The sequence below is a fragment of the Aythya marila genome (genome assembly GCF_965140915.1).
Source record: "Aythya marila genome assembly, chromosome: 4".
Lineage (NCBI taxonomy): Eukaryota > Metazoa > Chordata > Aves > Anseriformes > Anatidae > Aythya > Aythya marila.
The window spans coordinates 45,527,201-45,550,275 of NC_139045.1; the positions used below are offsets into that span (position 1 = coordinate 45,527,201).

Sequence of the window (23,075 nt, forward strand, 5' to 3'; positions counted from 1 at the left end):
AGCTCCTCGTGGAGAAACCAGCCCTGCGCGGGCGGGCCAGGTGCTGCCATTGTGCTGTGCCTGAGGGGTCTGCGTGGCCTTGAGCTTCTCCTCTGGGTGTCCTGCTCCCTGCTGGCCCCTGGAGGACGTCACAGCTCCCTGGAAGAGTGGCTTCACACCTCGATGCACTGTGGTGGTATAACCCGTGTTTCTTTCAGGTCCTTTCTGCAACGCACATTGCACCTTCGATGTTTGCTACTAATGGATGTGGTTTTTTAATACATTGTCTAAAGCACAGAGAATGCTGAAATCTGTTTCAATGCTCACTAGATACACTGCAGTTACAGATAACATATATGGAAATGTGCACATTTTTTTAGGTCGGCGCAGTTTTTTGCTGCACACTTAAAATCCCAAGGGCAAAACTGATGGTGAAGTAGAAGGAAGAAACAACTAGACAGGAGGAGCTGGCGGCAAGGTGGCACTGGACTCTGGTTTGCCAAAACCAGAAGAGGTTTCAAGCAGCACGGAGCCAGCTCGGCCCCCATGAGGTTTGCCACAGTGCCGGGTGGCCATGGGGCAAGGTGTTGGTGGCCGGCAGAGCCAAACCTGGGGCTTGCAGCAGTGTTGTGCCAGCCCAGGCGTCCCGTGGCAGTAACACGCCCAATTGGGGTTGGGTTTTTATTTCTGCGTGTTTATTTATTGAGCCTGTGTTGACCAAACCTAATTTCGCAGCCGTGTATAATTTATTTTGAGATTTGTTACATGCTCTGGATTAGCTGTCTTTCTCTCCTTGGCTTTGCTTATATGTTTCAGAGGCAAATGTTATTTTTGGCAAACCAGCTGCACTAAGGTTGATTGCAGTTGCTCAGCTCTCTGCTGGCCTCCAGACACTGAGAGATCTCTTTGGCAGCCTGTGCTTTCTTGATGTGAATTGCACTGCTCGTAACCCCACCGCTACCCGAAAGCAGCAGTATTCCAAGGCCACCGTCAGCATTTCTCAATCTGTTTCCGTAAACTTGGTGTTCCTGAAGCAAGGGTTTTGTATGTGCTACATCTGCAGTGTGTTATCACTGGGGTTTCGTGATGGGTTTTGTCAAGGTACGAGGCTCCTGGAAGCCTTGTTGGGATTTGTCCTCTCCCACTCAGTCATGCTGAGGTTAAGCTTTTCTCTGGGTCCAACATTTCGCGTCGTAACAGCCACCCAGCTGATGGCTTCTTTCCATTCTGCTTCAGTGTCCGCGAGCTGCTCAGAGCCGTGCACCTCCTTGCTGGTTGCACGCAGGAGCTGGTGAGGGTTGTGGGGGCAAGGTTTTGGCTTTGCTTGGTTTCTCCGTGTGTCCCCAGGAAGCAGGGATCAGTCAGATGCACCCTGTGCCCGTGAAGGCTTCAGACATGGCACTTCCCAAGCAGGGTAGAGGTGTGTGGCAGTGGCAGGGTCCTCGCCATGGGCTTCATGTTTCAAGACTTACCATACGGGCTTGTGTTTTAATTCTTTTTTTTTTCACCCTACCTTGCTCAGCTTTTTAAAGCATAAATAAAACACTGCAGTTCTCAGTGAAGATGTCCTTAAATAACTGTGGTGTCCCCCCAGTGTGGGTCGTAAATGTTGTCAAGTTACCCCCAGGAAAGGAGGGGCGCTGGGGCTGCGGCGCTCAATCTGCACTCTGAGGCTTCTGTCGGTAAGAAGTCGCTGCCTTTGTAGTCCTTGAAAAAGGTGAAAATCAGATCTGATACTGCTTGGGAAACACAAACAGAAATCTCTCCAAAGAAATTGTGCCACAGATCTTCTGTCTGTCTTCTGTACAGGGGATGAATTGTGTGCGCGTGTGTGTATAGTTACATAGAGAGATATATCTATATATATAATTAAAAGAAATGAATTTTGACTTGCTTGTCTTTAAATTCTTCAGATGAAGGAGATGTTGGTTCAGTCTGTACAGGCGAAATGGCAAAGAAGCCACCTGGGGGCAGGGAGGGGAGAAGGGAATTTCTTATTTTGGCGATCCCAAGCCAAGCGGTCTCGCCCTCCCTCAGCCGTGCTCTGCCCACGCATGAGCGCAGCATTTTCCTTGGCACGTGCTGGAATTTCCCAAAAAACTCAGTGGCATGGACACACCTTCACCACACTGCTACCTTTGGAGGGAAGCCATCACTGCAGGATGTTTCATGTTTGTTTTTTTTTTAACCTTTAAGTTTGAAATCCAGGTGTCCATCCTAAGGAGACAGCGATGCTGGCGCTCACCCGTAAGTACTGCTTTGGCAAAAAATTGGGGTATGCTTCCAAACTGCATCCATCGTGGTGAGGGGCAGGCACGTTTCACCAGGTCAGCTGTCCTCAGGAGCACCAGGAGCCCGGTAGGTTTGCATTTAATTTTTGCCTCCTTCCTGATACCTTCACGCAGGGTAACCTGGCGCTGCCCTGTGGCTGCTGATAGCACTGAAGAGAAGGCAGAGCCAGCCGTAATTAATTAATAATAATTAATTAATTTTAGTTCACCTCCTCTTAACAACCAGCCATCAGCAGCGGGTGGATCCCGGTCACGGCACGCAGGGGTTGCAGGTGAGACAGGGGCACAGCTCTCCTCGAGCTGAAGCAAGGCCTCAGGGCGCGGCTGGGTGCCCGGCGTGGGTTTGCGATTACTTTCTCCCAGACGTGCGGGGTTAGGTGTGCTGACTCGCACTGCTCTGTTTTCTCCTTTTTTGTTTTTCTTGGAAAACGTGTGTGTGGGAAGACAATTTGCTTATGATTCTTGGCCTGAGCTAAGCCTTACCATCAAGCAAAGACCAGAAAGCTTCTCGCTGGCTGTGTAACCAGAGCCAAGCCTTGCTGCCACTCCCAGGAACGGCTGTAACAGCATACTTGGCAGCTTAGAGCATTCCTTTTTGGGGCCTTTAGTTAAAAAAGCAGCAGAGAGGTGCTCCCGCGGGTCGCTGTCAGGCAGAGGGGCACTTCAGCGGGGCAGCCGGGCCCCTTGTGCTCGCAGCCCAGTCATGTTTCCACCGGGACACCGGCTGCAGGCAGGGACCCAAGTATCGAGTCGCCCGTTAGAAAGAGTGTTAGAAACAGCGCAGGTATTTACCCGTGTGGGATTTTTGCTCCAAGTGGTAGAGCACAGCAACCCTTGCAGACCTTTCTGACCACACAAGTCAGATGGCAGATGTCATGCAGCTGCCTGTTGGCTTGCTTTTGGTGCTGGAACAGCTCTAAAACCAAACTGTAAGCCAAGGAATTGCGTTAAAAAATGTCAAGAAATGACAGCAGCACCACCAACCTTGCTGACAGAGCCAGGAAAGAATTACAATTATAAGTTTAATCTCCTGGCTGGGAGTGCTGTGTTTTCTGCCAGTTCCAGTCGAGAGAACACGCAAAGGTTCAGAAAACAAATACAGATGTGGCAGAAGCGGTCAGCAAAATGTTTAAGTGGAGCATCTGGTATAAAGCACTTAGGTTTGCAAAATAGTGCACAGCAGTGATGCTGAAAATAGTTTTAAGAGTAGGTTCTGCCTAAATAAAGATAAAAGGCCCCATTTAAAGGTGGGAATAACCTGGACTTTGCAGGCATTTGTTGTAATTAAACCTGGACAGGTGAATTGGCTGAATTTTTATGTTGATGTGAATTCTCTGGTGCAGCTCGTTACCAACTCCTGTTGGTAACAGAATCAAAATGCTGTTGAAAGGGAGAGGGGGAATGCACAAAGCCAAGGTCAGGCAGTGGGGACAGAGATTTGGGTAAGTGCACACAAAAGTTGTGAGCAACACGGTGACCTCCTACAAGTTCCAGGGACTTGGAGCCTGGTGGCCACTGGGCTTTGTGTTTCCGTATTGCCTGGGCTTGGACATGGTGGGATCAAGTGGAGGGAATGGTTTTTGAACACTCGGAGATATGTAAGCATCAAGTGCAGCACCTTCTGCAGCCTTTCGCCCACATCTGGTTGGTGTTCACATTAAGAGCTGCTGCTGAATGTTTGAGCAGGGTGTTTAAGCCAGCTGTGCTTCTGGCCTGTCTGATGGAAAGGAGATGCTTTTAGGAGAGCAGTATTTAGAAAACCACCTTTCTTCACACACGTGGCCAGGTCAGGAGCAGCTCAGAGCCTGCTCCTGCTCTGCCTTGTGCCAGTCACCACAGGGGTGACCAAACCCTTGCATGGGAGCATTTGTACAGCTCGTGGCTCTAGCACAGGTTTGTCCCCATGGACAGTGGCCTCCTGCTCAGAGCTGCACTCCGCGGGAACAAAGAAACACTCCCTCTTCTCATGTTTCCCCCAAGAAATGTTCCTTCTTTTCATGTTTCCCCAAGACAGCATGATCCACTCACACTATGGACAAGGCGAAGTACAAACATTTTATTTATTGCAGTGTTTAATTATTTACAGTACCGTTTGTTATGTCCCTGGGTGCTACCCACGTGCAAGCTGTTCGAAACTGCAAAGCTAACCGATGGTAACACAACAGCGAAAGGTGGCTGTGCTTTTATGCTGGTGCGGCCGCACCTCGTCCCTGGTACTGAAGGCACAGAAGTTTGCTGTGCTCCCTGGCCACGAACACGGTGGCCCCGTGGGGCCCTGCTCACCACGGGGTGCCCGTCTCGGCCTGTTGGCGGTGATGCAGAGCAGGACACCGCGGTCTTTCCAGCCGGACTTGACCTAGTGCTCAGGTTTGTGGCTGCGTGACAAGATGTCTTTGCACGGAGCAGGGTCAAGTTCCTGTTTTAGTCTCTAAGGTAAGTACTGCTCATTGCCGCTTGTTCTTGCTGCTGGTTCTCTGTGGTTTATTTGAGCTTTAAGCCATGAAACTGCTTTGAGGAGAGATCTTTGTAGCTGAATGATCTTAAAAGAGCCAGCACCCCTACTGTTACCCCAGCCTTGTCACTGGGTACTGAAATTGGATGTCATCTCCTAGAGCTGCATTTAAAGGTCTTAACCCAACACTGCAACTTCATTATGTTTCCCTTTAGTCTGAAAAGGGTAATTCTCAGACCACTGAAGCCTGCATTTTGGCACGCATCTCAAGGCCAGATTACATTGGTTACTTTGGGAACGATCTCTCCACAGAAATTTGTCTTTTGGAGGGTGTCACTACCACAGATTTTATTGAGGATAAAATAATTTGAGTAGTCCAGTAGCTAAATTCAGGCCGAGGCTAAATTTCAGCTTTCTAACAAGTGTGTGGGCCTGAGAAAGACCTGCAGTTCCCACCACAGCCAGCAGTCCCCTGGGAGGTGTGCAGTTAACTTCTGTACTCCAGTTAGCTTCGTGAGAAACACGGATGTTGTTACCTTCTAAAACTTGAAGGCTTTGTGTTTCAGAGCTCTTCTACACATCGGAAATGCTTAAGACTTGAATCCTGAAAATAAGTTACATTAATAAACAGCACTCTGGTCCTTCAGAAACATGCAGCAGGGCTGTCGGGTAGGGCTCGGCAGCACTGCCTGCTGCTCTCTCTTCCTCACCCTCCCATGCCTGGTTTACAGTTCAATAGCGAGTCACTGCAGCAGCTGCCTCCACTGACTCTGAAATTGCAGCTTCTCCAAGACAGGATGATTACAGCTCTTGGCAGGTTTTCTCCTGTAAGTCACACTGTTATTCCGTGTTTTCACAGGCTTTTCTGTATAGCTGTTGTCAGAAAGCCACCCACAGCCTGAAAGTCACAGAAGGTAACATTTTCACAGAGAAAATGTATAGTGTTTATTTCTTAACCTACCACACAAAACACCAAATTTAAAAGCTCCGCAGTGCCTCTGTACAATGACTCCTCTGGAGTTTGGAGGAGGCAGCAGAGCTCACATGCAATCAACAACGTTGCTGGATCCTTGGCCCACGTCACGGATCTGGCTGCTAAGGCAGGAGCACACAGCCACGCCTGCCCCAGCCCTGCAGTGCGACACAGAGCCGACGAGCTCCCACCTAGAGCAGAGGGCAAAGGAGAAAAATAAAAGTCAGCTGTTGGCCTTCCTGAGCAACCTGAAGTATTTATTTCCAGTGTCTGAAATTCTATCGTAGAACCTAGCTGTTACGTCTGCGCAAAAAAACAACCTGCTAGTTTATTCTCAGTATTTCTCTGGTAAGTTTAGTGCAAAATCATTGAGAGCACCACAAACTGAATGAAGGTGAGAGGACAAGGGATGGGCAGGAAGAGGAAGCAGGAGGAGAATGTACTTAAGTATTTCAAGAACCCAGCAGCATTCCTGCATCACTCCTCATGAATATTACTCAATTACTGCCAGGAAACAACAGACATGCTCCTGGTGCCCCCAGTTTCTATTAAGGTGTGTTTTCATAGAGGCAGATGTGAGCGCTTTCGTAAGCCAAATGAAAAACATTAAATTACCTGTTCACTATGGGATCAAATGCTTCCACTGTATTCAGGTATGCGTTGCCGTTGTGACCTCCCACTGCAAAAATTCTCCCCATCAGTGTTGCGATGCCGACTCCACCCCGTGGGGTCGTAAGCTCTGCGACATACTCCCACTTGTTGCTGCGTGGGTCAAAGCGTTCCACAGAGCTCAGCGGAGAGTTGTCATCGAAGCCACCTGCAGGGGGAGTCATCACGTACTCGCATTTAGCCACTTGGTGGTGGTAGTGATACTCTGGGTTTGCATTATCGGGGCTTTCTTAGTATGCAGTGGGCTAGTGTCCAGGTCTGTGTTTTTATCTGATTCTTAAAATGTCCTAAAAATCAATCTAGCAGCTCTCTATGCTGTCACCTTACACATATCACTTTAACACTGTTTCTTAAACTCACTTTGGAAGAGCTATTTTTGTCATTTGCTCCTTGAAATTGTATTGCATGTAGTTATAATGAAATGGCTTCTAACTTGGAACAGAAAAAAAAAACAAAACGGTAAGCCTGGTGTAAGCATGGGTTTTGATTTTATTCAGGTTTAAATAAAACAAGCTCTTGCAGTATGTTCAAAAGAAACAATTGCTGAAAACTTGAGTAGGAAAAAATCCTCAACAAAGATCGACTTCAGTGATGGACTCCTATTGGTAGATAAGCTGTCCAAGGTGCATTTTACTCAAAAAAGACTTATTTACTACTTTTTAATGCATAAGGCATTAAAGCATAAGGGACTTGGTGTAATCTCTGAACCAAACAGCTGTTGTGGTCTGTGCTGAAATCAGAACCGAGTGCTTTGCAAGTATGTGTAGTAATAACTTATATAAAAAGGAAACTTGTGATGAGTGAGTTGCACAGTGATTTCATAGGTAGACATCTTGTTCTGAACAGTATAGCCCTGCTGAAATGAGTTAGGAACTGGTTTTTATTTCCTTTTAACATATGTGATTAGTTAAATGTGCCATGGTTATGCTTGCTTTCTTCTCCTGCCTAAGAACATGCAGTATAGGCCAGGTCTGTCTCTTCCCCAGTTCCTTCAGCAAGGAGAGCCCCTTCCAAACAGTAGTGCTTGGCAGAAACTGCACGACGAAATGCCCCACGCCTACTCACCAACAACGTACAGGCACCCGTGGAGCTCGCTGACGCCGTTGCCAGCTCTCCGCTGGCCCATCTCTTTCACTTCTATCCACTTATCCAAATGGGGATCGTATTTCTCCACACTGGAAAGAGATGCTACACCATCGTTGCCACCCACTGCGTAAACGTGGTTCTGAAACATTTGTATAGAGAAAGATTATTTGTAATACGTTTGTATTTAGGTAGCTTTTCATAGGCAATGTTAGAATTACAGGAAAATACAGCATAGCCATACCCTCCTAATTATTTACCTTGACGTAGGAATTCCAACAACTTTATCTAACTTGCAAATGCTGTTTTCCAGCTAAAGAAGTGAAAAGGTTGTGTGTTGTTGCAGATGTTTTGCAGAGGACACGGGGAGGATTACAGTGGAGATAAAATGCAGCAAATTCAAAGATGGCAGCAATAACAAAGCAGAGGCTCCTGAATGAGACCCGCAGCATTAGCCTCGCTCTCCCGTTGTTTTTAGAAGTGTTCTCGTGCTTGCTCACAGTGCCTCAAGTACTTCTCAAACAGGGAGTACAGTTTGACAAGAGTATTATCTTAAGTACCCACACCTTTTGCAAGCTTCTGTAGGATTCTGACAGCCAGAGGAGCTCAGCCCTACCAGCTGCGTTTGGTTTAAGTCCTGTGTTCTGCCTTGTAAAACAAGACTTGAAAAGCAGTCCCTGAGGTCAATTCTGCCACTTGCTGCAGAGCTGGGAGGAAGCAGTAACTCACCATGAGGGCTACGGAGCCAACTCCTCCCCTGGGAGTGTTCATGGGAGCTATCGCACTCCATCGATCAGACTCAATGTCGTATCTTTCTACGTCGCTGAAGCACGTGTTGTCATCTAAGCCTCCTATTGCGTAAATGGGGCCGCCGAGGGAGGCAAGAGCGATTCCTCTCCTAAGAAAACCATAGGATCAATACCACAGTGCAAACCCTTACAGAGAATGGGAAATGTGCATCAGGTGCAACATTACCTGACTGGCAAGTATGTCAAAATATGGGAGAAAAGTAATGAAAGCTTATCAGGTGAAGTTTTAAATAAATAATGATCAGGAACTGTGGCTGATTCCCTGCACAGCTGTGTCGGTCTCACAGCATTACCTAGAAAGTCTTTTGTATGTTTGCAGCCTCCCATTAGAGGGGATATAGAGTTTTATGTTAACATCACCTCAGCTTCATCTGTATGTTATTGTGCCATCCATGAACAGGACTGTTGAAGCTACAATATTTTAAGACTGCAAAAAGAGAAAGTCCTATTGAAAAAAAAAAAAAAGAGAGGAAAGAAGTAAAGAAAAAAGGCCAGGCAGCATGGAATACTGTTTTGATTGCATGTCATCAAAGGCCTAAGTATTCTAAGCAACTGTGTGAATGCATGAGGTTTTCTTAGTTATTAGATTGCTCTACCTGAATACTGAATCTTGCACCTCCTGTCTTACTTTGTTGTGTCTGGTGGAGAACTAAAACCTGCTAGATTTAACTTTGTTAGTATGGCTGCTGCTATGGCTTGCAAATCAGTTTTTGACGGGTGATAATACATACTAACAGGCAAACCTGTGCTGCAAAATCTAGCAATATGAGAGTACAATTAGAGTGTGAAATGAAATGTGTCGTTGTCAGAGAGCATAATGTAAAGCATGGTCTAGAATGAAACTGGTGAGATACTACTGAAATTACCAAGATGTCTGATTTACTGTTTCTCTGAGAATATTCGTGTGTTATTGCACAGAGGGCAAGTTTGCAGACACTTATGTGTGCAGAATTCCTCAACAGAATAAAGGGTGTGGCAATATCCTGGGCTTATCTGATATTGCCTCAGCAGGTAACTTGTAGCCACAGCCAATGGTGGCAGTTTTCTCTCAGCAAAATGTTCTGGCACTGCCTTTTTGAACTGGAGGGGTGGGGTATGGCCAAGGCACAGCAGCCATTTCATTTACCAGCCTCCTGAGAAAGAAATGTCACAGAAATCCAGAACTGAAGGTCACGAAGAATATGCCCAGCATGGTGGCAGGAGGGAGGAAGAAGAAGACATTTCTACAACTCTAGGCCTTCTCCTTTGATTAGGTCACAGCCACAAATTGTGTTAGGGTGCAGCCATGGCCAGTATTTCACTCCTACTTGTACATGTCACTTTTAGAAACAACAAATTATGAAATTAAATGTATAATTAATGAGGTTGGTTTAAATAATGAGGGAAAAAAAGAGATCTGAGAGTCCTATGACTCCATAAAAGAATCTAACAGTAGCAAAAGACAAGAAAAATCCACAGTGTGTCTTTCAGTGTTTTAGTGCTTCCAGGGGCAAAACTCAGGCAACTACTGGACATAACTATTTTACTGTGCATGTCATGCTGATGTATCTTGCTCGTTGCTTAAAAGAGATAACATACAAAAACACTTAACCAGTTTCAGAATCTTTATCTGCCTTAGCAGAAAGGCCCTAGTTATCAGAATGTAAGTAGGGCTGCAATGGAAGAGTTCTCTCTGCTTCACAAGCCAGCCCACCAAAATGAAAAACAAAACAAGGATACTGAGGGTGGGAGGGCAAAAGGTACTACTCTACAGATATTGTTTGTTAGCATTCAGGCCACAAAATAGGGAAAAAAAAAAAAAAACACAAAACAAAGCAAAACAAAAGTTTGGAAACCCAAATAAAGGCAGGACAGACGCACAGTTTTTTAGCGTTAACAAGAAATGATGTATCGTGGAGTAGGACTTAAATTTTGTCCCGTGTGGATCCTGGGACACATACCTCTTTGTGTTCATCGATGCCTTCATCATCCACTTGTTTGTGAGAGGATCAAACACTTCCATGCTTCCTAAGTGTTCGTTTCCATCATGCCCACCTACTGCATAGACTTTACCTGAAAGGCATGCACGTTATTTGGATACAGAGATTGCCTGGCAGTGTTTCAGTTTTCCCTTGTACAGTCTCCCTGCCTATGTGGAGAAATAAGCTCAAACAAAGGTTAATGTTTTTAAAGGTTTTCCGTATCAGGGTTTTATTAAGTTAAGGACCCGATATTTTTATATGCTATACTCAACCAGAGAGCTGTTTTATCATAGACTTTACACAAACCTTGAGATATGTAAACAGGGAATATTTCTGTAGCTCAAGTAGCATGGATCAGATCCGTTTCAGATCTTTACCTCAGCCTCTCCAGATTTTCTACAGGGAAAGCAGATCTCTGTCCTGCTGCAGCAACGCAGGGGATACCATGTACAAAGGAGAGCTGCATCCTGAGTGCTAAGCTGCTCTGGACTGCCCGGGCCTGGCTGCAGAAGACGATGACCCAAAACTGAAGGTAGGTCTGTCCTTACAGTCTTAGCAATTTGCCTGTATGGATTTTATTGTGAAGGAAGCTAGCATGAGTACTAGCGAAGTCTTGGTGACTGCTGAGTAACTCCACTTTAGGGATTTGTGCTCTGAGATTGTCTCAGAAGCAACAGCCCTTCATGGGGAAGAAGCTTTACTAACATGAATGTGAGAAGCCATGCAAGGCATTTATTTAGCAATAGCACCAATTCCAGCAAAATGTGCAAACAGGTCCCTTTTGAACAGGGTTTCTTGAGTAGGTTACTGACCTCCCACGGAGATGACACCCACGTGTCTTCTCCTACTGTTCATTTCAGGGCCGAAGAACCAGCTGTTCTTATTTATAGAGTAACATTCAATGCTGCGAAATGGGTCGCCTGATCCTCCTCGACCACCGACACAGAACAGCACACCTGAAGGAGACATAACAGGTTTCCAGAGAGCTAGCAGGGAAAACGGGGATAAAACTGCATAGCAGAGTAGAGGGAAAACTACGTAGTTCAGGAGAAGCTGTATTTCCCTTCAAGGGGCACAGTCATTGCCCTGCATATTGGATGCTGGACTTTGGGTTTTGTTTGGCATGCTGCTAGGGCAATTAACTGTCTACTCTCTTGCAAAAGCAATGCATATTTTAAGTATGTTTTCTGATGTGCTTAGGGAGAGAAACTGATTGTTAGTTAAATCTTAACTGAATGTAGAAATTAGAATTTGCAGCATAATACTCATCACTTGCTTTTGGTGTAGGTTAGGCAGAGAATCTAAAAGCTAGCTCAGCCTTCTTGCACCAAAAGGTAAGTGCCCATTGCTTTCTGCAGAGCTTTGGGCATACTGCCTGCACATAATACACGTAACAGTTCTGGCTGATCAGAATAAATACTGCTCTAAACAAAGAAAAAAAAAAAGCTAAAGTTCTGTTAAGAAAATGTAGCACAGAACCTAATCACCACAGAGGTACACAATGGTTTTCCCAGCTATGCATTAACAACCATTTATATATACCAAGCTGTCTAGCCCTACGCAGATGCGCTGTCTTTTCTCCACACCACTTCATACTGGATAATCAGACACACATTTAATTACCAGCAGTCTGCTTCCTTGGTGTTGTGCGAATGGAGTATTCAAAGTCTGGCACTGCCCTGCTGCTCAGGTGAAGGTGGTAGTTCCTTGCTTCATCCAGCAAATCCCTACATTTTAGATTCTGCTTGACAATCTCTTCCTTTGCCACAACACCCATAAGGAAACAAATGGGCAAGAGAGGCAGTCGTACCTGACAGAAATGAACACAGTTGGAGTAACTGGCTAAACTGAATCTAACCATTTACAGCGACGTACACGTAACAGACTGCAACTTCTGAGCCTGCTGTCAGCCCCATGCTCTTTGGTAAAAAGAGCAACTTTAATTTTCTTTTCCAGAACAACACTGAGACAAACAGTTCGTTTTAGTGACAAATGTTTGCTACAACCATGTGCATTTGTAGGCAGTGCATTCACAGTGGGGGAAGAAGGGCAGCTTGGCTGTACCAGGAGGGCCGTGGCTGCAGGTGCAGTGAGCGTGGCCAGGTGTTCCTTCCCAAGCAGGGCCTGCTGTTTCAATGGGATCGCCCCTTTCAGGTTAGTCTGGTGAGGGCACCAATTTTCAGCTCACTGCTGTGCCTGTGCAAAAGGACTTTATTTCTAGAGTTTTATCTTGGGTGACAAGTCTGTCAGTGTGAACTAAGTGAATATTAAGGAGGTGCTACTGACTGCGCAGTTACACCCTTCTCTAGGATGACTTGATAGGCTGCAGGATAAAAAGAAACAGGCCATGGACAGCTAATTGCCAAAGCCCACAGGGAGCAGAGGGAGCTACAGTGCTGGACACACCACTCAAATTAAGATCAAATCTTGATGTCAGATAAATATTGGAATATATCAGGAGCAGGTTAAAGACTATTAAAAAGATTAATACCAAAAAAAGCATGATGAGGCAGAGACATGAAGGTAAGAGGGCTGTAAGGCTGTAACCGTGCTGGCAGCTGCCTGTTGATACCATGGTATTTACACTGCTCGGACTTGAGTTTTCCTGATGGATGGTGGTAGCCACCACCACCAGGCACTGCCTGAGTGGGACAGTGCTGCTCGGCCACCAGCAGCCTCTGCCTCGAGCAACCCCCAGTGACAGAGCAGCTCTGAAACAGGGTCATTTCAAGACCGCCTTGAAATGTCCCTCCCCCTAGGAATTAATTTCTGCAAACCTCACGTTGGTGCTTCTGAGAGAAACAATGAGGAATATGAAGGACAATCAGAGTGGGGCACCAGCAGGAAGGCCAACAGGCGGGACAGGTCTGGACAGGGGTGAACTGAAGTAAAGCACCGCCTGGCTTGCTAAGGGCTGCAGTCAGCACCGTCACACAGCTCCCAGGCAGCTCAGCAAGAATGGTGAGGGACAAAGCCAGCTCCTCCGGGGCTTCTCAGAGCAGCAGAGCGGTGCTGTTCATGGCTGGCAAGTATCCCTGTTTTTCAAGTAAGCAGGTCTCTCTAGCAATTATCCCTTAACCACTTGCTTTCAATCCCATTTCTTCCTTCCCTTTGGCCCCATTTTATTTTAGGCTGCCTCAAAGCACTACCATAGACGTGCTAATAGGCTCACAGGGTTAATAATGGAGTAACAACACAAGGCTGATGAAAATTCAGACCCTCATTGTAACACTGAAGCCCATAAAACTTACTGTGGTGTTGATAATAACTGTCAGGAAGGCCCGTCCTGTTTCCTGCTAGCAATAATGTCAAATGCAACTGCAGGCTGCACGCATTTTGGCAAGCAACCTGTATTTGCAGGAAGGGTTTTACTTTCTCATTGTTTTGCTCTGGATTCTGGTTTCCATGAATAGAATAAAGCCGTTAATCTCATCTGCTAGCATAACTGGGTTGTAAACACCAACCTAATTCTTCTTTTTAAAATTTTCAACTTATATAGCCTGTAAATTTAATTAATAGCGCGCTAAAGAAGGGTTTTTGTATAAAAAAAAATTATGCTAGTCTAGATACAGCTGAAAATTTTTGGAAGTCACTTAATAAACAGTTGAGATCTTTTACAGGGAAAAATGAAAAAATAATGTGTCGAGGCAACAAGAGCAGCATGTTACTCACGTGATGCAAATATCAGAAATTCTGATGAATGCAGCGTGTTCAAACTGGTGTTCAGTGACAGCTGTCAGACCACAGGTTCTGCCTACCTGCCTCAGGTGCTGTATTGTAAACTTCCATAACCAGCCCATGCAGAGCTTGTTCTTACCATTTTGACAGGATGATGTTCAGGTGAGTGGCCCTGCTGTAAGGGATGCCTGCCTAAGGGTTTCCTCTCAGAAGCAGTAAATTCTTAACACATTTGAAGGATCAAAATGCAAACTCCTTTTGGATCCTACAGGTAATCAGCGCTGATATTCTACCTTGAAAAGGTTTAGAATGTGTTTCCTGGCCTGTTTGTAGGGCTGCAAAACCTTGGTCTTCTGCTGTTTGTATAACAAAACATTCTAGAAGTAGCATAACTTGATGACTTATCTCCATTCCTAGTCACATAACAAACAGCTTTGCTCTCCTTTCACAAGCGCAAATACTTACCAGCAAGGGAAGTTAGTTTCAGGCTGCATAGTATCAAAGCATATCAAGTGATGGCTCTAGGTTCTCCACTTCACTACACGTAAATCTAAGAATTCTCTGCTCTCCTGCTCTGGCACAGAAAGAGTTTTGTGCTGGCTCCCCCCGCTCCCTCTTCTGATGAGCTTACAGTGAATACTCTTTTCTTGACAGAAACTGGAGAACGTAATTTGTTCCTGATGCTCCTGAGGCCAAACCTGCTCTTGCTGTCAACACACCACTATGAATACAGGATGAAGCACCAAATCTGGTAAAAGCATTTTTCTTCTCAAAATCTACCCAAATATAAACAGTTGATATAGAACCACGTTGGGGATGAGACAGGCACCCAGCACCTCACTCTGCCCTACCTGTGCGAGTATTTCATCCAGCCACGTAGCGTGATGCTGGGGATTGGCTAGCAGCCACTTGATAGCAGCACTGTAAACTTGCTTTTCATTTTCAATGTTCAGGTCGTTGGAGGACAAGAGTTTATGCAGGTGCTGAGGTGAGATTCTCACAAAGTCTTCACATTCCACCACCTCAGTGAAGTGTTCGCAGGCGTACTGATCGGCCATGTCCATCAAGTCGATGCGGTTGTGACTCTCTGCGAATGCCCTGACCGCCAGGCAGTTGGAGGGATGGAAGTGCAGCTTCATGTACTCGCAGCACGCCTTTGCCACCAGTTCCACCTGAAGAATGCAGGCAGCATACAGGAGCGGCTGGACATTGTCCACAGTCAGCGTAAGCCGGGAGGAGTACACAAACTTCACGAGGTCTTCTACTGCGTCACCATCAAAGTCCCTGATTTCAATCAAAGTCTGCTTGGCTTCAGCCATTTCCGAAAGAAACATGGCTCTGAAGTAAGGTATAACGCATGCTAGCACCAGTTTGTGGCAGGAGATGAGCTTTGTACCAACCTGTGAAAAAAAAGAAAAGAAAGAACTATTTTTTCAGTTACTTTCCTTCAGCTCTACAAGAAAGGCCAGTTAAGCTGAAAATGTAGAATTCTGGATTCAATACGCATTGAACTCCCGTATTTTGCTGAAACAAACAGTGTTTGCTCTGCACTGCTGACATTAGATCAATGCATCCCAACCAGATTTGAGCTGTAACTTGGCCACCAGAGCACGGCAAGGCCATAACACAAGGAAGCAGCATCATTCATCTGCTGAACTTTTTTGTCTTTCAAGAGTCATGCCCCATTTTTTAAAGCAAACTTCCTTAGGAACCTTCTCAAAGCATCTTGGAGACAAGAGGTGACTGCCAAAAAAAATCTTGCTTGTTTTATAAGTATGTAGAGATTTTGCAGGAAAACCTCTGAAGTGACATTTTAAAACTATTTAATTTAAACCTCTGCACTTTTACTACTGTTTGAGGAGTCTGTAATGCTCTTCATAGAAGCAAAATCACGTAAAACTGCAATAATAAGAGCAAGTAGAAATAAACATAGGGATTATTAAAGGTTACCAATCACTTCAAGGCTTTAGAAGTTAGTTAGATGTGCTCAAAAGATGTACTATTTCCCATAAAGATATTTTTAAAAATTCTGATCAGAAATTGTGAAACAAACTTTTCACTTTGAAATCTGCAGATTTCAATTACATTAAAAGATAGTCAACCTAATACTTGTGTTATAGTAGTGCTTTCTTACAAACTTGGTCATTTTTCACTCTGTACTAACATAAAGGGATGGGAGTTAAGCAGCAAATTTCATTGACAGATTTCAAGTATGTCTTCATTTTCAGATTAAGGTGTGAGTGATTTAAAAGGAAAAAATGGATTTTAAATTCTATAGGATATTTTGGAGTTTTTCTAGATGTGATTCAATACAGAATCGCTCTTTGCTTTTTAATAGTGTCATTAACACAGGTGTAAGCTGTTTAGTAAGCACATTCAGTTCTAAGAGCAAATACACATGGAGGAGCATTAGGACAGATTCAAAGACAGGAATGAGCTGCTCACATGACAGGAGCAGTACTTCAGGAGAAATTCCTGACATAAGTTTGCAGAGCACAAGTCTCCCCATGTGCTCCTGTGGCTTATGACGGTTACAGTGTTAGTACTCAGGTACTGGTGTAAGAAGCCATTGCTCTAGCCTCTGCAGATTCTTTTCTCCACTTCAGGACTGGCAGCCTTCAATCCAGTATTTTTAAATTACCAAAATAGCTTCACAAAAAAATGAACAGTAAGAAAAACCTAACTTATGGAAAGTTAAATTGCAGCCACAGGAAAGTATATTTTCCATGCCCAATTTCCCTAGCCAGAACACACATTAACAATGCTTATAACGACTGTAAACAATAAGACTATTATAAAACAAATAGAAAAGGAGGCTTTTTTGCAAGGGTGGATGGAAGAGGAGAAAGGAGAAGACGAGGTCAAAAGAAGTGAAGGGAAGGGATGCGTTGTTAACAGTTCTGAAATGTTCTTCCCCAAAAGAAGGTTTGTAGGTGCTGGCAACCACAGCTACAAATGGTAAATATAATTATCTTGTGATCAGGGTATAAATAAGATAGAGATGAGCTGCACAGAATGTGTTTAAACACAATGCAGTGCAAGAATTGTAAAACTGGTTCCCTCTGTCTCATTTACTCTTTGATTGGTTGTAGAATGACATGACTGAGGTTCTTTTTCTTCTTTGCGAATGCTGGGAGTTAGATTTGTTCCAGAAATCCTGTTCACCAGGAAAGATATGTAAGAGCAACACAGAATGCAAAAATAGAAAAATTGGGATCAATTGTGGGAACTTGCTTAGAAGGCAAGTTGGGTGAGGTGACAGTCACGTTCTTGATCTCTGGGACTGTCAGTATCTTTAACATTCACATTTTAGTTGTGAAATTTCTAAATGACAAAAAAAAAAAAAAAAAAAAAGCTTATTTGGACATGCCTCAGATCCAGTAAGTATTGTATTGCTTTCACACACCCCCCTCCCACCCAAATTCACTGCCATCTCCAACACACTTATTTAAAGCCTGTTAAATGCAACGGATGAGGGTGGGACTGTCACCTTCAGTGTCACGTCGCAGAGCTCTCCGGCTTCAAAGAAGTGAAGAAGAGAGCTGTGAAAATCCTTCCAAGCCTCATTCGCCTCAAAGACGAAGATGTCATCTTCAGCGTCACCAGTGGAAGATCTCGTTTGCTGCTGCTGTGGCCGCCTTCTTCCCTTCATCAGATGTTGCTTTCCCTGCTCGGAGACCAAGGATTCTGAAGCCATTGGCTGGTTTGTTTTTCTCAGCGTGAATCTTCAAGTGCTCCTGCCAAGACAAAATCCAGCCCATCAGGGTCAGTCCTAAAATGCAGCTAAGTCCTTTCCATCTTCCTGTTAAAAAAAAAAAAAACAAAAACAAAAACAAAAAAACACAAACCAAAGGACAAATGAAGTATATTAGCTATTGTTAGTACCTACCATTAGATACCATGTAAAAAACGCTACCTCCAGTCTTATTTGGGGTGGGGTGAGAGAGAAAGAAGGCAAAACAGCCCAGAGACAAAATGGTACGCAGGTACCTTTAGGAAAACCCCTTGTTTATGGACTTGTTCCCCTCACTTCTTGGAGAAAATAGCAAACAAAAACAAAAAGGCAAGGATGTGTTCTCTGCCATTCCTGACCTAACAGCTATGGATGGCAGAGGGACATGGACAGCATGTTGATCCTAACCCAGCAGGTATGTTTGTATGTACACATTACTAAGTACGTATGTTTTCCTTAAACTCCTCAAAGCTAAAGCAGTCCTAAAGTGTTTTGTGTATTTATGCAAATATACAAAGCAAAACGCAAAATGAAACCATTCTAATACTGTTTCAACAAGAACTAAAAAGAAATGTACATTTACAGAGAACCTTTGGAATGAAAATGATTTGCTTTTATCTAATATTAACCCAAAGACTGATGTTTAAAGCATGAAAATGAGCATCCTGCAAAAGTTTGTTACTGCTTGTTAGCTTTTATTTTTTAGGGTCTGTCTACTTATTTTAGCGGACGAAGTTTATTGTGTCTAAGATGTATAATGTTCTGACAAAAAGAATCTTAGCTGTACTGATAGCACAGCTTTTCCAGGACTGAAAAATGCATCTGGAATACCACAGGCAAGGGAGAGAGGAAATGGCTTTTTCTGCTTCTGTCACAGAAATATTTACTCTTTCTGCTGTTGTGGACTTCAGTTTGGTTTTGGTGGACATAAAATCCACCTTTCTATTTGCAAATAAAAGTTCAGTAGTAGGGGAACAGCAGATTGGTTTTCAGTTCAGTAGCGTAATTCAAGCTTCATCTGTGTCACAAATCCATGAAAACTTGAATCCTGTTAAGTCAGTGAGGTGTACACTGTGCTTTATTGAAAATGATGAAGCCCACAAGAAAAATGAAATACTGATTGAAAGCATGATTACTGATTCAGGTTACAAGCTGTTTTGGCAAGGGAAACAAATGGATCTGTAAGGTTTTAAGACAAAAGACTCTGGAAAGCAGACGGAATATTTAGTAGCATGTTCCTCTCTTACACTGGCTAGCTTTGGGTTTCATGTTTGCTGGTTAACTTTCTGTATGATCATTCTTTGTTCTACCCTAAGAATTGATCATTGTTCTTACCCTGCGATTTCTGCTCCTGGGCACTGGTGTTGGAGGAAGCCGACTGACACAAGTAAGAAACTTTTAAAATAAAATCCTAAGTCACGTCTAGGTGCAGGACTTCTGTTCTTCTGGAATATTTTTAAGGTACCCGTGCCCCTTAGTAAACATGCAACTCCTCAAGCATCAGAAAGAGCAGGAAGTGACTTGAGGCGATCACACACATTTCTGCTCTAGGTCTCAGCATGGCTGACAGCTCCGTGTTCTGTGCAGTTACAACTCAGGTGGCAGCAGCTGGCCAGGCAGGTTACGGTGCGGTGTGCTTAGAATATTCTCTACTGCTGCTGCAAGCGACGTACCTTTCCTGTAAGACAGCCAAGAAAAAGACACAAGTTGGAATGCTGCACAAGGGTTTTGAAGAGCATCATGTGTTATTCACAAGCTGTAGCATGTGATGGTACTTTTACAGTGGCATAGAAACACGGCTTTCAGACAGAACTGTCAGACTCGCGAGCAATAGTTCGCTGCTCCTAAGGAATACGGTTATGCCACCTGGTGTACATGCTAAGTGTGTCTGCATCTTTTAATTGCAGCTGCACACCCAGGTTTACAAGCTGCACACCCAGGTTTACGAAGTGACCCTTCGTAAAATTGGCTGATGGTGGAAGTTTCACCCTTTCTGGACGTGGCTTTGTAAACACCAAGCCCAAACTCACACTTCCTAACCTCAATCAACACTGCTGAGGTGACTTTTTATTTTTGTAATAAATTGAGCAGTAACTCAAAAGCCAACTGTAACTGATTTTAAGCAATGATTTCCATCCTCACAGGATGCTCATATCAAATGAAGCTGTTGGAGATGGTCTGGGCGCTTACGTGGATTGGTATATTTGGTACATACCAAGAGCAGACACGGTACGACAGGGGCAGAACCTAGAAATCACACCAGGAAGACCAAGGCTTTGTACATACACAAAGTCATGGACAGGAATCACATGTCCCAGGGGAAGCTTCTGATACAGGTGACGGCAATATCAAATATGTGTATGGGCACATGACACTAAGGTAATCCCCAGGTAAAAAGAAGTTACTTTAACACATGGTAAAATTAACAGGTTTAATAAAACATGAATATGGAATTCATACTAAGTAGTATGACACACCACAACTTCATTGTGATGAGACTCTGCGACAGATAGTGGTATCTTAGGTTAAGATTTTAGTTCTTCCCCAAAGTCACCAATTCAGGAACATCTTGTTTCTGTGATGTGTCTCGTTCCCCAGGTTGCGTAGCTACTCTGTCCCCAAACCTGATGCTTGTCTTAATTTCAGTATCTGAAATTTAGAGTCTTTAACCAAATCATTGGCTTCTATGGAAAAGAGCAGCCGAAGCCATGAAGCAGCTGAAATGCTAACTTGGAAGGAGATAGAGGTCCCTGTATAACTGCAGCTGGCCAGGGATAACTAAGGGCTACCAAGCTGTATCTTGCTCAAGAAATATCACTGTGAGCATTACTGTTGTCTGTTGTGAAATCGTGGTTTTTTTTTGGTTTTTTTTTTTTTTACAACCAGAGGTTTTAGAGGAAGTCAGCAGCCTGTACCTCACCTTACTTCTGGAAAGAGGCAGATGTGTTCACATGGCATACTTGTAGAGTCACACACGGGAGTAATATTAGAAGAGGTAACACACAATATTAAGAACATATATGTGAAGTGCATGATATAATCTGTCGGGACAAGGAGAGAAGAGAGGTGTAATTTGCAGCAAATACCGGTCTGGGCTGATTTGAATGCCTGGCTACAAGCCTTGGCTGTTCTCAGCTTTTAAACAGAACAGCAATGAGTTTTAGCAGTAGTTTTTTCAGTCAAGATAGTGCACTGCAGAAACGTGAAGGTCTCGCAGAAGTCTTGAAGGTCAGCATGCTTCAGCTCCAGTCTATTCCTCTTCCTAGCCAGAACTGGAATGACAAATAGTTTTGCCATTGTACAGCCTTAAAGGGACAGCATAACAAAGTTGTATTTTCCATCTCCTGAATGGTATACAAGTACTCTAGTTTAAAAATCACTTGCTAGGAGGCTTAATAAGCATTTAGATTAGCATTCATGCTGTTCTGTCAGTGTCGTACCATGACTCCACAGACCAACAGAGAAAAGCTGTTTGCAGACGTGCCTCAAATCAACAAGAATGCAATGTAACAGCAGGTACGTGAGGGGAGGTTAGTGCTTGGAGAATGCTGCGCACAAATCATGCGGCGCCTTTCCTTCTCTAAAAGCAAGTATTGCCATGGCCAGCCACTGCCCTCATTTTATCTTAGCAGTGAAGCATCCACGCTTGGGTGCAGACTGGCATTTTCCCTGCCTGAGCAGTGTAAGTTACCGGCTGTAAGGAAGCTGAAGGAAGTGCCTCATTCACGGCATCATCCGGTGTTAGTCTGTAGGCAGCAGCCTAACACTTTCCATGGAAGAGTAATGCCCTGACGAAAAAAAAGTACACATTGTTTGTATCACACTATTGTTTGCTGGCAGCAGCACAGCAATTTTACTGGTCGAGTTATAAACATTTAGAAGTATTTGTTGGCAGAGTGCAGCCATCCAGAGATGACGTTCCAGTCCTCGGAAAAGGGCTCAAGGATCCCAGCCCAGCTATTTGTCAAGAAACAGGCACGGGTGGTCAGTCAGAGCATAGGCACAAGATAGCTGCTTCACTTCAGCAAACCATAATGTGCTAAAGTGATTTGTTCACTTTTGATTTGTTCATTCTAGCCACACACTGAGATTGAAGCAACCATAAAACACCTTGAGGCTGACAGAGCGATTAGGTCCAGTACAAGTAACGTGCCTCAAGGAATCCTGCAGCAAAATGGAAGAGCTGTCAGACACAAGCTGGGCACGACCATCTCTGTTTTCCTCTGTGGTGAACTGACAACAGGCCAGCCAACACATGGAGCGCACAGCCTCCTCCCCAGCACATCAGCTTGGAGATGATGCCCCAGAACAAGAGGATTGTCTGCACAGCTCCGCTGGCACAACGGAGGAGGGCACCTCAGCTACAGGACATGGAAACGGAACCATGAGTTAGGTGCTACACACAACTACAAATACTCAAACAAGGGGTTTTGTGCTATTGGTAGGTTTATCAACAGGCATTGGATCTGAGTACACGTAAATCTACTCGTGCAAGTGCGGATGTGTAACACCGACTAGTCTAATGCGGAGCCTGATGAATGTCTACAGGTAGCTATACGACAGTGCTGCTGCCCAGGAGATGCGAGAGGCATCGTCAGGGATGAGATCCTCCCTGGCTGAGGCTGGCTAGCAGCGGGCAAGATGCATGCAACACAGCACAAACTGCAGCCCAGCAGTAGCTGCTCGCTATGGCTGGCTTCAGCTGCCTTGCCAGGAAGGAACGCAGTGAGGGGAAATATGCCCACGCTGAAATATGGCAAAAACCAGCTCACCCATTCCATCCAGGGAGTGGCAGAAACCTCCTGCAAAACTGCCCCACTGCCCATGCTGATAAGGCGAGATCAGACCAAGCAGGAACGCCAACAGAGCGGATGTGGTTGGAAAATACGGGGAAGTTCACATTACATGCTGTATTGCAAGCCCAAGCCCTGTGTGCTTACTGAAAATTAAGTACACCACAAGACTGAAGTAACAGAAAAATCAGATAATGCATGCGCAACTGGTTTAGTTTGTTTAAAACCACCAGCCTTTCTTGCATAGAAAACCATGAAAAAGCTGGTTTAGCCAACACTAATAAGATTTCCAGGTCCTTTCACGATTTCCAATGGTCTTTGTAGCAGAAACTGACAGGTATAATAACTGTTGTGTGTTACTTGTCACACGGGTAGGTAAAAAGCTGCCTTACATTGAACAGCAACCACAGTCTTCTATAACCAAACGCATGTTAGTGCTGTAGATGCTACTATTTCTAGGAAGAAAATTCAACAAAAAAGAACGTAAATGGTGGGCTGCAAAGCATGACAAGCACAGTTAAATAAAATCTCATTTTGGAAATATTCTGCCTGATCATCCTTTAATACTGTTTTGTAACAGCTTCTTCGCTGCTTCCTTTGATCCCAAATGTGAATGAGTTCAAGGAGACTCTCCTGAGGTTTAATCCCAGGTTC

General features: G+C 44.5%; 1 protein-coding gene across 3 annotated transcripts; it reads right to left on the bottom strand.

Annotated features, from left to right (window-relative positions):
- Positions 1-89: 89 nt before the first annotated feature.
- Positions 90-22,469, bottom strand: KLHL8 (kelch like family member 8). 3 transcript variants are annotated; one of them, XM_082759253.1, is made up of 12 exons: positions 21,320-22,469; positions 20,549-20,933; positions 18,964-19,306; positions 17,386-17,632; positions 14,747-15,295; positions 11,841-12,027; positions 11,030-11,173; positions 10,197-10,308; positions 8,177-8,345; positions 7,430-7,589; positions 6,311-6,512; positions 90-5,886 (listed from the first exon to the last, which is right to left on the bottom strand). In XM_082759253.1, the coding sequence occupies exons 4-12, from the start codon at positions 17,590-17,592 to the stop codon at positions 5,763-5,765; spliced, it is 1,854 nt and encodes a 617-aa protein (XP_082615379.1). In that variant the 5' UTR covers positions 17,593-17,632; positions 18,964-19,306; positions 20,549-20,933; positions 21,320-22,469; the 3' UTR covers positions 90-5,762. The 3 variants fall into 3 exon arrangements, with proteins under 3 accessions (XP_082615379.1, XP_082615378.1, XP_082615380.1); XM_082759252.1 differs by lacking the exon at positions 21,320-22,469 and having other exon boundaries at positions 20,549-21,050; XM_082759254.1 differs by lacking the exon at positions 21,320-22,469 and having other exon boundaries at positions 17,386-17,697; positions 20,549-21,050.
- Between the last annotated feature and the right edge of the window lie 606 nt (positions 22,470-23,075).